Genomic DNA, 15,929 nt, shown 5'->3' on the forward strand with positions numbered 1-15,929 from the left:
GCCTCAAAAAGTTAGAGATGTACCCTAAGCGCATCTGCCTTGGTCAGTAAGAAAACGGACTAAGTAAGGCCCCTACGACCACTTCATTCCAGGGTCTACAGCACAACACAAATATAAAGTAGAAAAGTGCACTGGTCAAACAGAATTGTTATGTTCTGTCGTTATAAAGTATACACTAAAAAATGATAACATGTAAGTAGAATATGCTTTTCCTTCTCATTCCACCTCTGTCCCAATTCCAAGTTACCCTAAGTGTTCAGAGCCCACATATTCACTTCTGAACCCTGACATGTGTGCCTGTGCTCCTGGTCCGTTGTGTGCGCGAATCTGATGGTTCACTGTTAATGCTGAGGAGCCACAGTGATTGAGGCACGACTTCCTTCATTTTCTTACCCTCGACCTACAGTTTCATGTTTAAATCTTTTCTTCTTCAACCTGATTTCCTAACCAACACCAACTGTGTGACTCTGAGCAAATCAATAAACCTCTCCGACCCTCAATTTTCTGTTCTAACAAATAGGGAGGATGGTACCTGCCCTTCCTTTCTCTAGCACTCCATGGAAAATAAAAACAAAAAGCACTGTCATGATCAAATCTGTGCGCAGACACACTCTCATGCTAGCTTGTGAAACAGTAGAACCTGCTCGCTGACTAAGTTTGAATGGTGTTACCTAAGAACCTCTGTTTACAGCTTTTGTCTAAATAATGAGTTACTAAATAATAAAAGCTAACCACTCTACCTGCATTAATTCTTATGACCACCTCATGAGGTCGGTCTACTTTGTAACTAATGATGGGGATAGCACAGTTGAGAAGAGTTCAGTAGCTTGCCCAAGGTCACATGGTGAGAAAGTAAAGTCAGGATTTGAACTTGGGTGATGTCTCACTCTAAAGTCCTTGTTCTTCCTTTCCTGATAGCATACTGTGAGATATTTGAAAGCAAGGAGGATATCTTATAAAAATCCATCCATCTATTTATCCACCTATTCACCTTTCCATCCGTTCAGCCCTTTACCTATCTGTCCTTCCTTCTATGTATCCTGTGACTCAGTCCTCCTTCCCCTACTTCTCCTCTTTCTCTGGCCAGCCACCTAGCCACTTATTCATCCATCTATCTATCTATCAATCTATGCCTGCCTCTTTTCATTTCTTTATTCTTCCATCTAATTCCTTATCCTGTCATCCAACCATTTATCTATGCAACATTTACTGAGTTATGAGGTACACAGCATTTCTTTGAAGCAGTTCCAATGATGCTTTATATGTAACAGCTGCTTAATAAACATTTTCAAATTGATGTCAGTAAATAATTACTGTCAAAAAGAACACTTCAGGCTTGTATTGCTTCGTCTCTTAAGCAAGTTCTTCATCACTCAAACTTCACAGGTTAGTTCAAGAAATGGTCTGAAGAGGCAGAATGCTATAATACACTTCTTAAGAAAAAGAAATATTTAATTTGCTAACTGATAACATACTTGTATTTCACTATTAGCAGAATATATGCTCCCCCTTATAAATATAAGCATACCTCCTATCTCGATGAAGATCACTCTGAATAGAAGTCCGAGAAGCTATAAAAGAAAGAATACATTGATATAGCATAAAATTATTATATTCAAATAAAGGTTTAATTTTTTACAGGGAGTATTACTGAAAAAAATTAACTTGTACTTGACATCATATAGAATGGATTCTAATATCCATAGTAGAAAAGCAAATCAAAACGATCTTTTCATATGGTATCAAGTTAATTATAATTATATATTTGAATTCATAAGAAAGCATAGATTTGAAAAGCTCTCCAAAGCACATTTTGCAGTTCTGAAAATAATTTAAAGAATGAACAGAGAAAAAAAGACTGCCATAAAAAGAAATTGCAGAAGAGCATTTATAATGACATGAAATAACAGTGGGCGGGAAAATTTGTTCAATATCTATTCTGATCCAGGACTATACTTTTGCAATATTTGTTTGTACTCTATTGTAAAGAGGGTGACAGTGGTCAAATTTTCGTCTGTTTTCTACATTTCTGGAGTTTTACAATCTCCAAGTTATTTTAGTACTTGAATTAAGAAATAATAAATACAAAAAATGTTCAAATCATTTTTATAAACATGTTCATAGCATATGTTATTACATATGCCACACTCAGTTTTCCCTCAAGCCTCTAACTCAAAAAGCTAGATCATTTACATTTTTTCCAAATTTTATTTTACAATTATCTTAATCAGATGATCTGGAAAATATTCACATATAGGGTCACATATTACACATATGTGCAACAGAGAATAATATCCCTATTTTCAAGGAGCACATTCTAATATCTCTTTTAAAAAATCGTCAGCCCTGGCTGGTATGGCTCAGTGGGTTGAGTGCCCGCCTGCAAACCAAAAGGTCGTGGGTTTGATTCCTGGTCAGGGCACACGCCTGGGCTGTGGCCCAGGTCCCCAGCTGGGAGGGAGTGAGAGGCAGCTGATCGATGTGTCTCTCACACTTCGATGCTTCGCTTCCTCTCTTTCTCCCTCCCTACCCCTCTCTCTAAAAATAAATACAACCATTTAAAAAATGAAAAATCTTCAAATGCTATAATGAAATGATTTGTTGTATAAACAGGAATTTGTTTCAGATATTAACTATTTCTAATGGTTGTCCTTATATCTCTCCAATACTCTAATTTTTCAATACTTCTGATTTATAAAGGTTGATGGTATGAGCCTTTTTTTTCTTCCTCTTATTAACTTCTGATTCTCTGTGAACAAGGAGGTTGACAAAGCTGGGGAGGCAGGGGTAGAGGTGGGAGGTGGGAATGAAATTTTGGGTTCAGTCTATTCTGGGTTGGCCAAGCAGACCCAACATGTGCAACCCAAACCCTTAGATCCCAAGTTGGAGAATGTCCTGTATTACTATCGTCAACTGGTTTGACTTACTTTTCTATTGAGGGTCAAGCCAAGCTGAAGTGCATTTTGTCTACTGGAATAAGAGGACAGGGAAACTAAAGCTCCGAGGGGTGCGTCTGATTAGGGAGAACGGTTTCATTACGTCAGAGGCGCACTGAGTGTGCTGCAATCACATCGCCAGCATCGCTGAAGCCAGAATCAGCAGACACAGCGCTTGTATACGAGACATCGTGTTATTTATTGTCACAAACATACCTCTTCCACGGGGCATTTTTGCTGTGCACTATTCATGAGTGCTAAGGGAAAAAAAGAAGGGGTTACAGAAGAGGAAAGGGAGAAAAAAAGGCGTGACCCCAGTTGCCTATGCTCTAAAGGAAGTGGAGAGCAAGACTGTCTTGCCGTGCCACTCTGCATACGTCCGCGGAGAGGGAAAGTCGGCGAGCCACTGTTCAGGGAGTAAAGAAGCGAGCAGTGGCGAAGACGTGTCTGTGCAGGCCAGATGCACACACGCGTAACCACAGGAAAAAATCTACCTATAGTTTTTAACAACAGTGCAAAAAATATCAGAAAAACGTTTTGTGAAAGAAAATCAATCTGCTACTTCAATAGGCATCTATGTTAAAGTATAAGTTACTTAAAAGGAAATTTAGTAGTCAGTTTACATCCTTCTAAATTGGCGGCTTTTCTCTTGATTCTGCCCTTTCCCCCCGGGAGGATATTGGTGACAGGTGCCCCATGGTTAGCGGAGCGGCATCCCTACTCCGGATGCAGCCTAATGAAGAGCAAGCAAGTCTCCCAGTCACACTCACAGATCTCCACACCCTTCCATCCTTCCGAATGCAGCGCTTTCCCCTCTCCCCTGCTCCGATGATTCTTTTCACATTCACTCATGTATGAAATCTCTTTTCTGTCCTGATCCTTATGGAATCACTGGCACTTTTTGTCCGTGTTGAACAGGTTTAGCAACTGGAAACACTTCAGGTGTTCGTGGCAGATTTTCATGTAGTATCTTAATACTCTTCTTGCTAATTTCTTTTTTTCTGTTTTAAAGATGAAGTCCTTTTTTTTTAAGATTTTATTTATTTATTTTTAGAGAGGGAAAGGAGGGGGAGAGAGAGAGAGAGAGAGAGAGAAACATCTATGTGCGGTTGCTGGGGGTCATGGCCCGCAACCCAGGCATGTGCCCTGACTGGGAATCGAACCTGCGACACTTTGGTTCGCAGCCCGTGCTCAATTCACTGAGCTACGCCAGCCAGGGCTCTTCTTGCTAATTTCTTAACTACCCGCTTAATCTATTCTCACTTTCCCAGATTGACCAGACTTGATGTAGTTGTTGCCAGGAAAACTGAATTTGCCACCAAGGCCCATACAGACCAACATGCTCCTTTTAGCCCTTGCCAAAGGCTGCTAGTCTTTCGTGCATTTTGGATTAAGGCCACATAATAAAGGCAGTGTTTTCAGTTGAAGTTATATCATTTTGTGGTATATTATGCTGAAACCATTCTACCTCATATGGTTAAATTCTAAGTACAAAATAAACTCCTATCCAGCTGTTTATAAAAGACTGCAATCTGGATTTGCAGTATTAGTTCTAATAACAACTCTTCCTATGCTCTAAGAAGATCGTGAGCACGACAGGCCCCTCAGTGATCACCCAACCTGTCCCAACCATACGGGTGGGGGGCGGAGACACAGAGCGGGTAAATGAGTCATCCCAGGGTACACAACCTGTGACCGGGAGGGCTAGGGGCAGTTTGCTTTCTGAAGCATTGTAACTCCCTGTGGAGCCAGGGGAGCTGGATGCTTGACCTCGTTCTAAATAATTCAAAAGTATCAATTAAATGATGGTCAGGAGAAATAAACATACAGAAGGATTATTATATTTATAATAACATCCTTGCTATAACCCTTACCAACGAAAACCACAATAATAAAAAAATAACTAACCACATTAGCTTGAGACAAGGTGTGAGCGAGATGCACGTGACATGATAGCAAGAACGTCCATGCAATGGGCGCTCATGGCCTCGGAGTCTGGGACTCCAGGTTCACAGCTCAGCTCTACCTTACGAAGCCGTTTAACCTCTCTGAGACTCAGTGTCCTGGCCATCTGCAAAATGAGGTTAACCTACCACCTAGACCATTATTTCATAATGTACGTGAACAGTGCCTGACTTCAGTAGGAGATTCATATTAGCTATTTCTGCATTTCAGAGAATAATTTTCTTTTAAAAAGTTAACGAAAAGCATGAAATTCCAGACATATCCAGTCAGAGCACTTTAAGAACTTTACCCAAAATATTTAGGGCTCACAAAATAAATGAAAAAAGACCTCAAGGCTTGACTGAAACCATACTCATTATGAAAGAATTTAAAATGCCATACAGTTAAGGAACACTGCCTTAAAATGTGATAAGGCCTTTCTCTGTGTCAGGGTCGGATGATTACGCCTGGGATAGTAAAGCAAACATCTCGGGGATAGTGGGTTGGGTAGGACAAGAGCGGTTTACAACTTTTTCTTACATTAACAGAATGGGCAAAAGGGCAGACGGGCAGGCATGCCACAGTGATTCTCCACACCAGTCACACGGCATCACGTGCTCGGCCGTCTCCCCTAAACATCGAAGGGCTTTCCCATTGTTCCACCGCCTCCCTCTCTGCTGCGGTTGCTTCACCAGTCTCCTCTTCCTTCTGGCTCTAGTCTGACCTCTCCACTGACTCCTTCCCTGCTACCTACAGGGACCTCCAAGCTTCCTCTTCCTAAAGAGTCTGTGAACGCGTTTACACCTCCTCTCTGCCGCACCCTCCAGCTACAATCTTTTCTTCTCCTGTTTACCACCAAATTTCATAGAAGAGTAGCCTGCCCCAGCTGTCCAGGCTTCTACATATCCCATTCACTGTTCAAATTGAAGTGTGCCTTCCAGCCTCAATGTTCTACTTAAACTGCTCTCGCAAAGGTCAGCGCTGACCTCCTAAGTGCCACATACAATGACCTGTTCGCAGCTGCCTCGTGCCTGACCTTCCTGTAGCACTAAGAGCTGCTTGTGCTTCACTCATTCTTTCCCAAAACCTCGCTTCCCTTGACCTCTAACACACAGCAGTACCCTAGTCTTTCTATTATGCCGATCATTCTTTTCCAGCCTCTCCTGCCCACTCCTCCTTAGTTGCCTTCTCCTTAATATTTGCATGACCTGGGGCCTCAGGGTAATAAGCAAGATCCACCCCGAGGATCTATGGGAAGTCAGATACAGATTACAATCCCCATCAAAGAAGTCCTGAAGCCCAAGAGAGAGGAAAGGTAGGAAGCCGGAGAACACAGGCAGGGGCCAGCGGACGGGACTCAGAGAAGGGAGGACTCTGCTCAGCAGGGCTGGGTTTTGGGATCATGCGTCTTTGGCCCTACAGCACCTGCAAGGCGTACCTTGGTCCCAGACACCACTGTTTCCGAAGATTCTGGCCTTTGTCATCTTCTTATTCTCCACGCTTTCTCCTTACGTGGTTAGCTGTTCCCAGGATTTTGTCCATAACCTTGATTACCCCCAAATTGTATCTTCAGGAAGCCATTCTTGCCTAAATTCCAGACTTTAATTTCCTATTTAAATTACCCCTTCTTTCTCTCCCCACTCTTACCGCAAGGGCTCTAAGGCATGTAAAGTTGTCATGATTTTTTTATTTTCATATCTGAACTCTTCAACATAAACTGTGGCATTCCCACATTTTTAAAATTCGCCACTCCCGACAACAACAAAAATTAAATGTGGGGAAACACGGAGAACCATGGAATATTTTTCTGTATTGCTACCTTAAAAACCATTCACTGCAATAAGTTCAAAGGCATGCTCCTCAAAACCTGTGGATATCCTAAATCCATACTAACTCTTACAAATTATATTTCTAAAAATAGTACACATCCTCCTTAGGGTGGTGATCTCAGCTCAAATAATGTGAAGAACATCTAAAATCCTTGCCTTATCTTTTCTATAACAGGTTAATTCATGTTCCATTTAGAAAATGAATCTTTTAAGAGCCTTTTATTAAAAAGGATGTTAAAATCCTGCACACCAAAAGTACATTTTAAAGCTTTAACCAAGAGATGAAGTTGGTAAGTATGAACCTACTGTTCTGGGAGAATTCTATTGGGCACTTCTCTCTTGTATGTGGAAGTGTGAGCCAAGCTCCACTGGCATTCTCACAGTTAAATAAAAATACTGTGGAAGCAAATGAATCAAAGAGGACAGAACTCGTTTGATGTTTTTCAAGCCCATCAGGTGTCTCTACCTATAAAAGTGGTTCCATAAAACTTACATTAGATCACAGAAACTGACTAGGTAATCCAGGTTTATTTTAACAGCTTAGTTCTAGAAGATAAAAATTTTGTTCTGAAGAACTGGCTTATCAATAAACGAAAGTTGAAAAGCGGGCAGCGTATCTCAAATGGCTTATTGCTCCTTAGGAGAAGCTCCTCTTGTTGGATTCTTTGTAAGATTCATGAAATACAATGACTTACTCACTAGAAATCTACACCATCACTTAAAATTACTACAGAGGAAAATGTAGAGCAGGAAAAAACAAACTTACATCTCTTGATTACCGCTCTAATGGATGACAAGGGTCCTTGGCTAGAAAAAGAAAGAAAGAAAACTTATTATACATTCATTAGTCCTTTTGAAGAAGAATCATTCATCACACCAGGTCATTTCTGGGACTCTATATGGTGCCAAAAGCAGCAAGTTTGACACATTAATTACTGGTCTATCCTCTTTACAAAACACAAATTAAAAAACATTTAACAACTGCCTTTGATATTTAAGATGTTTTATGGGAGGTGAGGAGGCTGGTGAAGTATATCTGCAGTATAAATAAAATTTTGCCTTGAAGTTGCTTTTATAGCTACCTACATACTGTGCCTTCCAGTGAGGGCTTGAAGTCAGGTGGCAATTACATGGTGCTCAAAGGATTTTGAACCCCACCCTGCTCTTTGGTTTGACTTTGGAATTCCTATCTTCTCAGGTCAAAACAGACCATTTTTATAGTCAATCTGACCTGAGGACAAGCAGCATTTCCCCCTAAGATCAGAATTAAAACATCACCACCTAAAAATACAAGTCTTCTGCAGGGATTTTTATTCACTAGCTGGTTGGTCTGCCTCTCTGAGTAACCATGGGCAAATCACAGAACTCTTCCGAGCCTCCGTTTAGTCACTGGCCAAAACCACCTAGAACTGCAAAGGTTTATGCTATTAGTTTTTCGGGTTGTTTGCTTGTTTGTTTGTATTTTGTCTTTATTCATACCAGCTGGACTGTGTGTGTTGGAATCATTTAGAAAAAAACATACAACCATGAAAGTTTAATGATATGATTTAGAAAAAAAAGTTCTTGTTTATAAAATTCTTCAGTTTTTTTTTTCAGAATGGTGTTTTAAAATTTATACTTATTTTTTTGAGTTTATGCTCTTTTAAAATCTGTGACTGTGGTAACCTGCATAAATCCTCTTGCAGTTTCTTAGATAGGTACGAAAGGGAGATACAACAACATAGCAGTCCATTTTATGGGAGAGGTACTTTAAAAATACACTATTCTGTCACGGCAGAAGGAAAAATACACTAGGAGGTCTTCAATATCAAGAACCTAGAACCATAATATAAAAACATGTGTTTTCAGCAATACTGATTTTTAAAAAATATCTTGAAGGCTTTCTACTTGAAAGTAAACAGCATGAAGTAATATAGAAGGGGTAATAGCAGTAAAACACAAATAGATTGACTGAAGGTTTTAGGAGAAACTTCTTGGAGTAAAACTAGAGTGAATCTGTATGTTAATATTGTGCCTATTGATGCAAGTACAGTAAGTAAAACATCAAAATTGGTATTTAGAAAGAAAGGACAAAAAGCCAAAGTTCCAAGTGTGCCCCGCAAGACATAGGGATGTTACTGAAAGTCTACATCTTAACTCCCTTGCTCATTGACACTGATTTGGTGGGACGGTAATCCTGCTTGAAAACACCCTCTGTCCTCTGTTGCCTTTGTGGAGGGGAAAGGTATCCACACTGAGGTGGAACATGAGGGGACTCGGGTCAAACTATCCCCCCACCCCACACACAAATACGTTGAAACCCTAACCTTCAGTACCTCGGAATGTGAACTTATTTGGAAATAAGGTCACTACAGATGTAATTAGTTAGGATGAGGTCACACTAAAGTAGGGTGGGCCCCTAATGTAATCTAACTGGCTTCCTGAGAAGAAGGCCACATGAAGACAGAGACACACAGGGAAAGTGTCCTGTGACAACAAAGGCACAGCCTGGAGTAACAAAGCATCAGGCCAAGAACACCAGAGAGTGCCGGCAAACCCCCAGGAGCTAGGAAGAGGTTCAGCGGGATCTGAGTGTGAACTTCAGAGGGAGCATGGCCCCGCCAACACCACCTTGAGCTCAGGTGTCTAGCCTCCAGAACTGCGAATACCCAGCTTCTGGTGCTCTGGTGTGTGTGCATCTGTACGACAGCCCTGAGAAATTAATACGGGGGGAAACGGGGCTCCTGGGGTGCTGAGTAGATGTGACAGTCCATTGAGCTGTACGCTTTATGCAATTTTCTGTGTGTTTCTTCAATAAAAAGTTAGGGAACGGTGGAAATTTTGACACAAAATAGAGTTTTGACTGAGGTCAGCCCGGGCTCTGCAGTTCTCAAGATTTGCAGTATCATGTTTAGACTAGATCTATAAACCAACCAACCAACCAACCAAAATTTTATGCCTAAAACTGCATTGTCCAAACTCTCCAAGTTTAAAGTCTTCTCTTAGAGGTTAACAGGTTTCCTCGAAGGGAAAATTAAAAAGAAAAAATATGGCCCGTGGTCCAACACATCTCCATGGGAAGTAGTATTGGGAGATGCTGGCTGTGCAGTGCACATGATTTCCGCAGCTCAGATGTAGCTACGGGTGCAAACGCTGAGGTCAGAAGACGTTCTGCAGAGTAAGGGCTAGAGGTGAGGTTCCCACTCTATAGTGTGAAGAGAAAACTTATCAGAGTCCTCCCCTGGCATGAGCTCAGGCTCCTATCTCAGCAGGGAGCCTCCAGGAAGGGTGGCCACCATGGAGGCAGCCATGGCCCCAGGACCACTGATCAAAGGAGGGGGAGACAGCTGGTTCAGAGAGCTAGATCTGGCTTCCAACTAACTGTCCATATTCCCTCCTGGTGCCTACCCTTGTTGGCTGCTGTGACTCTGTGCAAACTACTTTCTCTAAGGCCCTTTGTTTCCTCATGTGTAAAACCAAGGACAATCCAACTTCCTCATGAGGTTGTTACAAAGAGTAAGAGGGAGAATCCATTAAAGCATTGTATGCAGTGCCTGGAACAAAGTGTGTGTTTAATAAACTTGAGATGCTATTGTCATTAATGTTTGTTCATCATCTTTGGGGCACCACAAAACATCTGACCCTACATACAACCATTGGTAGGTTCTCCCTCTGGAGTCTGATATCATCCAGATAGCAGAGCTAACAGTTTATGTTTTGTTTGTTTGTTAGATTTTATTTATTTATTTTTAGAGAGGGAAGGGAGGGAGAAAGAGAGCGAGAGAGAGAGAAACATCAATGTGTGGTTGCTGGGGGCCATGGCCTGCAACCCAGGCATGTGCCCTGACTGGGAATCGAACCTGCGATGCTTTGGCTTGCAGCCCGCGCTCAATCCACTGAGCTATGCCAGCCAGGGCTTCAGTTTATGTTTTTAAAAGAGTTTTTTTTCTTTGAGATTTCTCTCCTTGAGAAAAGAGAAAAGTTCTTTTTTTGAGAAAAAAGAACTTTTCTCTCCTGTGTACTATTGACATTTGTGAAGGGCGGGGGGGCTGTCTTGAATATCGCAGGATAATTAGCAGCATCCCTTGCCTCTCTCCGTATTACATGCCAAAGACACACTTCCCTCAGCCCCCTGCCAGTTGTGACCAGCAAAAATGTCTGCAGACACTGCCAAGTGTGCCCGGCAGAGACTGCCCTCAAGTGAGAAACACTGAGCTACTGGCAACAAAAAGGAGGAGCCGGATCCATATGGACAGGAAAGAAGCTGGCTTTGCCGTTTCTGATGGCCAGGCTGATGGCAGCGGTAGTGGGATAAAACTGGGGGCTGGATATGAGGGAACAGGGCAAAGGCAGTGACGGGAACAGATGAAAGAAGTGAAAGAAATTTCTAGCACCAAGAACAGTTTTGGAAAAATGGTACTATGCTATATACCAGGTGGAAAAATGAGTCCTCCTAGGAAGCAACATGGAAAATCAGTCATTCTATGAAAAGAATCTTTATTAAGTCAGGCATTTATCAATCAAGGATTACCTGCACTTTTTTAAAAAATGATACTTATTTTAGGACTCCACTGAACAAAAGTCCTTGACTTGCTGCATCTCAGGAAAAAATCATTTCATGTATTTTGATAAACAAAGCCTGGGACGAACATGGATTTGCTTCTGAAAACGGAAAGCAATTATCTCATCGAATATAATGCCCAGGTATTCTCATCTTGAGCGCGTATCAGTCCAACTTTTATCACCTGATATTACCTGCTAAACCAAGGCAGTGTCATGTAATAGGAGAATATATGAGTTAGTAAATAATATTTGCCACCGAGATAAATATAAAGCTATGATGCCATTTTAATAGTGTCTAAGTTAATATCACCCTCACAATATGTAGAACCAGATCTGACAAACTGCAGGGAATAGAAAAGAATAAGTGGGGTTGCTTGAAACTAATGAAAATAAATTATTTTTTACTTCTAAATCTCTGATGAACTGCCATGGTTTAAAATTTGGGTATGGTTAGAGGGTGGATTCCTTCTTAAAAATTACAGAGCAACAAAGATTAATAAAGAGGCCCTGGCTGGCAGCTCGGGTGGTCAGAGTGTCGCCCCGATACGCCAAGGTTGCAGCAGGTTCAATCCTTGCTCAGGGCACATACAAGAACCAACCAATGAATGCATAAACAGGTAGAACAAAAAAACTGTTGTCCCACTCTCCCTTTCTCTCTCTCAAAAAATCAATACATTTAAAAAAATTATTTCAAAACATTAGTAAAGAAAAATAATTGAGTGTTCATTCTAGCAGCACATGTACTAAAACTGGAATGATACAGAGATTAGCATGAGCGAGACCCGTGAGCAAGGATGACATGCAAATTTGTGAGACGTTCCATATTTTTCTGCAGCAGTTGCAAAAAAAAAAAAAAGAAAGTGCTGTGATTTGATTGAAATAAAATGAAATGTGTTGTCCTCCTCTAAAAAAATGATGGAGATACAAAATACACTTAATAATACTCTGAAAGGTATATGAGTTCTGAGGTCACTTTATCATCACCATGACAAGCCAATTATACTAATTAAGATTTATAATATAACATCCTTCATGTTCTATCAGGTACTTTTCTACTTAATCTTTTTCATGGACAAGCAAACCATATGTGCAACCTTTATTTACATATTTAATTTCAGGACAAATAAAGTTAATACACATTTAAATGAGTTCCATTAACACATTCTACCTATTATGAAATTTGTAAAGTGAATTCTATTGATAGTTATACCTGTGAGCATGACAGCTATGGAGGGAAAGCAAATAGGATGCACGATCTACCTCCTGGGGTATCATTACTGTCATGGCAAGAGCAAAGAATTTGAAGCCAGCCAGAGACTGACTATTTGCATGAGCTCAGCCAATTTACATACTTGCTGGAATTGTTTCCTGACCTGTAATATGAGGACACTAATGACTATCTTTTGATTTGTTACGAAAACCAAATAAAAACTACATAAAATATATAGAACAGTACTTGGCTCAAAAAATGTTATATTTACTACCCTATTTTCCCATACACAAATTTCTATGGTTCATACATACACAAGGCTGAAATTTTTGGAGCTATGGTGCCCACACCAGTTGCCCTATAGTTATCATAACTCTACCTTACAAATTCAAATAGTTGACCATTTGCATTTCAGTTGTAATTATTATTCACTACTTATAACCATTCTGAGTTTCACAATGCATACTTCTCATACACCTAATCTCCTGTACTTAATCTCCTACAAAGCCTAAATTGAAGGAATAACAAAGCCAAGAGAACAAAACAGACAAAGCTTTTGTGAGCACTGTATTATCCCATTGAGGACACAGATCCTGGCTCCTTCGGGTCATCCTTCCCATGATGCTTTTCACAAAATGGGCATGGAAATCAGCAGCTCTGCTAGGCAAGAATCCCCGTAAAAGTGTTCAAAGATCTTGAAAGAGGCTTTCGACTCTGTTAATAACTACACAGTACATTTAAAATTCGAATATGTTGCTCTATCCTTCCCATTTCTCTAAGGTGCTTTTTTCTTTTTTTCACATATACATGTCTTGACTTCCTGATTAGACTGCAAACTTCTCAAGGAGAGACTATCTTTTGCTCATTTTTATAGTGCAACTTAGTGAAACCGTGTCAAGTGCTCGCTGAACTAATGTGAACTCGATCTTACTCAGAGGGAAATAAATACAATTTGAGTAGTACATATGATTCTACCCACAGTCTGTTTAATAAGCAAATCCCCGGGAGTAATTTTGTGCTGGTTTTCTGCTGGAATTGGAATGGTTCCAACTCCCAGTTATGTCTTGTATCCACATCTTGCCTAAAGTGCCTGGCTCTAATGTCTTAAAAATGGGTATTTTTCATCTAAAATATCACCTTGATGAGCATCTGATGCTCAATGAAGAACAGTACTATCTTCTAATAGTGGGTGGGAAACTGGCCAGGATCAACCTCAGAGACTGTGCATTAGACTCCAACGCGGCACCTAATTTGGCAACAAATACTGTACTTTCTGTCAATTAATGGTATTTCCGGGGTAACTCTGCCTGTTCGCAGTTTTTCATTGCACACCATCTTTAGAATCTGTCTCTCTATAAGTTAAGCCTCTGGGAATTCCCAGTAAATGAGCAGCATAAACTCGTTACTGATATGCTGCTAAATCTCACACCATGTATATAATAAGACACGATGACACAGAGTGATCTTCATCAGCTAGAACTTGCACCAGGGGGTTATGTTACATGCTGCAGAGCAAGAACAACGTATATTGAGAAGCAGTTTGGGACATAATGTCAAGTCAGCGCCTAAATAGATGGCATTTACTGCAGCATGTGAAAACAGGATCTCTTCACATGTGAACACACGTGTCTGATGTGTAACTGTGTTCAGAGCATCTACTGAATGAATCCAGGAATTCACAGCCAGAGTAAACCTTTCTGGGATTATGTCTTAACAAAATACTCACCCTAAACCAATCTACAGAAAGTTTTACAAAGAAAACCTACAAAGACAAAAAGGGCTAGAATCCAACCCTCTCTTTTCTGAATCCATAGCAATACAGAATGTAATTTGATGATCAGAAGTTATTTGTTGGTAAAATGCACCAAAGAATAGCATGGGAAAGAAACTGCCAGAAAAAAGGTGAGGGAATAATAACATGTTAGACAGTACATGGCAATTTCAGTCTTGAGCCTCCAAAACATCCACAGACTTAACTTTTCAAATTTTATCTTATTAGCTGATGAATTCTGTACTTTCGACTAAAGGCAAGCAAGCATACATTAATCGGTTAAGAGTCAGCTTTCATTTTCAACCAAGAAACGTAATGCTTATGCCATCCCAGGCATCCTGCGAGGTCCCAGAGAAGGAAGGCCGAGCAGGCCGCGGTCCCGGTCCTCAGGGCTCGTACGCGAGGGAGAAGCAGACAGACAAGAGAGGAGCTTACCATTTCTGTACTTCTACTTTTTCTTAAAATAAGGACTTCCATGTACTTCTTACCTGTATTCAAGGTATTTTGGTGTATTATTTCCTCCATTACACTATAAACTTCTTTTTGGAGAATATATATACTGGAATGGTGTTGCATGTGAAACTTAAATTTAAAAATAATCATGGCAAATTAAAAAAAAATAAGCCAATTTTTAAAGTCCTCTCTGCGTGATCAGATTCTGTACAATAAAATATTTTAGATCATATGTGAAGAACAAGTGAATTCTTTTTTTAAAAAAAAGATTTTACTCATTTATTTTTTAGAGAGGGAAGAGAGGGAGAAAGAGAGAGAGAGAGAGGGAGAGGGAGAGAGAGAGAGAAACATCAATGTGCAGTTGCTGGGGGCCATGGCCTGCAACCCAGGCATGTGTGCCCTGACTGGGAATTGAACTTGCGATGCTTTGGTTCACAGCCCGCGCTCAATCCACTGAGCTACGCCAGCCAGGGCAGAACAAGTGAATTCTTAAAAAAACTTTAAAATGCAATAAACCACACACGCCCTCCCCTGAAACCTGTCATCCTGGTTCCAAAAACCACATTCAGCAGAGCTTTGAGCAGAAGAGGCTGACACGTCCCTTTGGGCACTTCCTGGTTCAGGGAGAATTCCTGCAATAGACACGGGACTGCCAGGGCACCCCACCTGGCAGGAGAAACCAGGACACAAGGCTTGGTGGAAATCCACAGAGTCACTGGGTCATATTACAGAAAGAAAAATTAAAGACAAGTATTTCTTTCATCACAGTCCATGGACAGAGTCCTAACACCAATATAATAAGAAGCAAACACCAAGTAAATGCCCTCTGCTCTGTCCAAGAGAAAAAATATATTCAGGGAGAAAAGAGGAAAAAAAGTTTCTTACAACATAGTAGTTTATCACCTTACTGAAAAAAAGCCTGCTTTATGGTATTAGTTTGGCTTTTACTAAACATTTATGAAGTACTCCAATATGTGTGTTCTCATCAGATCGTATGATCCATGTTCTTTCCCTCGGTCCTATTATGCAAAAGGCTAGAAGCCAGGGTGGGGATGGGGAAAGTGGTAATGAGGTAATGCCACCACCTCTTACACTTTTTGCTATAAACTCCGAGGCATACCTGATAACACTTTTTTGAGGTCAGAGTTATGGTAAACATCTCTTAATCCTAACATTTCTGGCTACAGCTTTTAGTTATCTAAAAAGACTTTGTTACTACACAAACCAACCTCACATTTAAAAAT

The 15,929-nt window shown here is 40.6% G+C and overlaps 1 protein-coding gene and 1 non-coding gene across 10 annotated transcripts in view; one reads left to right on the forward strand and one right to left on the reverse strand.

The window, feature by feature from the left end:
- The window catches only part of SH3D19 (SH3 domain containing 19), a 150,718-nt gene that overhangs the window by 44,909 nt on the left and 89,880 nt on the right, over positions 1-15,929 (reverse strand). For 5 of the 9 annotated variants that reach the window (XM_036031892.1, XM_036031891.1, XM_036031893.1 and 2 more), the window contains exons 3-5: positions 7,476-7,516; positions 3,153-3,193; positions 1,529-1,571 (exon numbers count right to left, since the gene is read on the reverse strand). In XM_036031892.1, the coding sequence (XP_035887785.1) occupies positions 1,529-1,571; positions 3,153-3,168 (59 nt within the window). In that variant the 5' untranslated portion in view covers positions 3,169-3,193; positions 7,476-7,516. The remainder of the gene's footprint in view (positions 1-1,528; positions 1,572-3,152; positions 3,194-7,475; positions 7,517-15,929) is intronic. The other 4 variants (XM_036031888.1, XM_036031887.1, XM_036031890.1 and 1 more) reach the window with 1 other exon arrangement.
- On the forward strand, positions 11,971-12,080 carry LOC114504365. The gene has a single exon (XR_003685143.1). It is a non-coding gene; the product is annotated as a U6 spliceosomal RNA (small nuclear RNA).

Source organism: Phyllostomus discolor, chromosome 8 (genome assembly GCF_004126475.2).
Source record: "Phyllostomus discolor isolate MPI-MPIP mPhyDis1 chromosome 8, mPhyDis1.pri.v3, whole genome shotgun sequence".
In the NCBI taxonomy this organism is placed as follows: Eukaryota; Metazoa; Chordata; class Mammalia; order Chiroptera; family Phyllostomidae; genus Phyllostomus; species Phyllostomus discolor.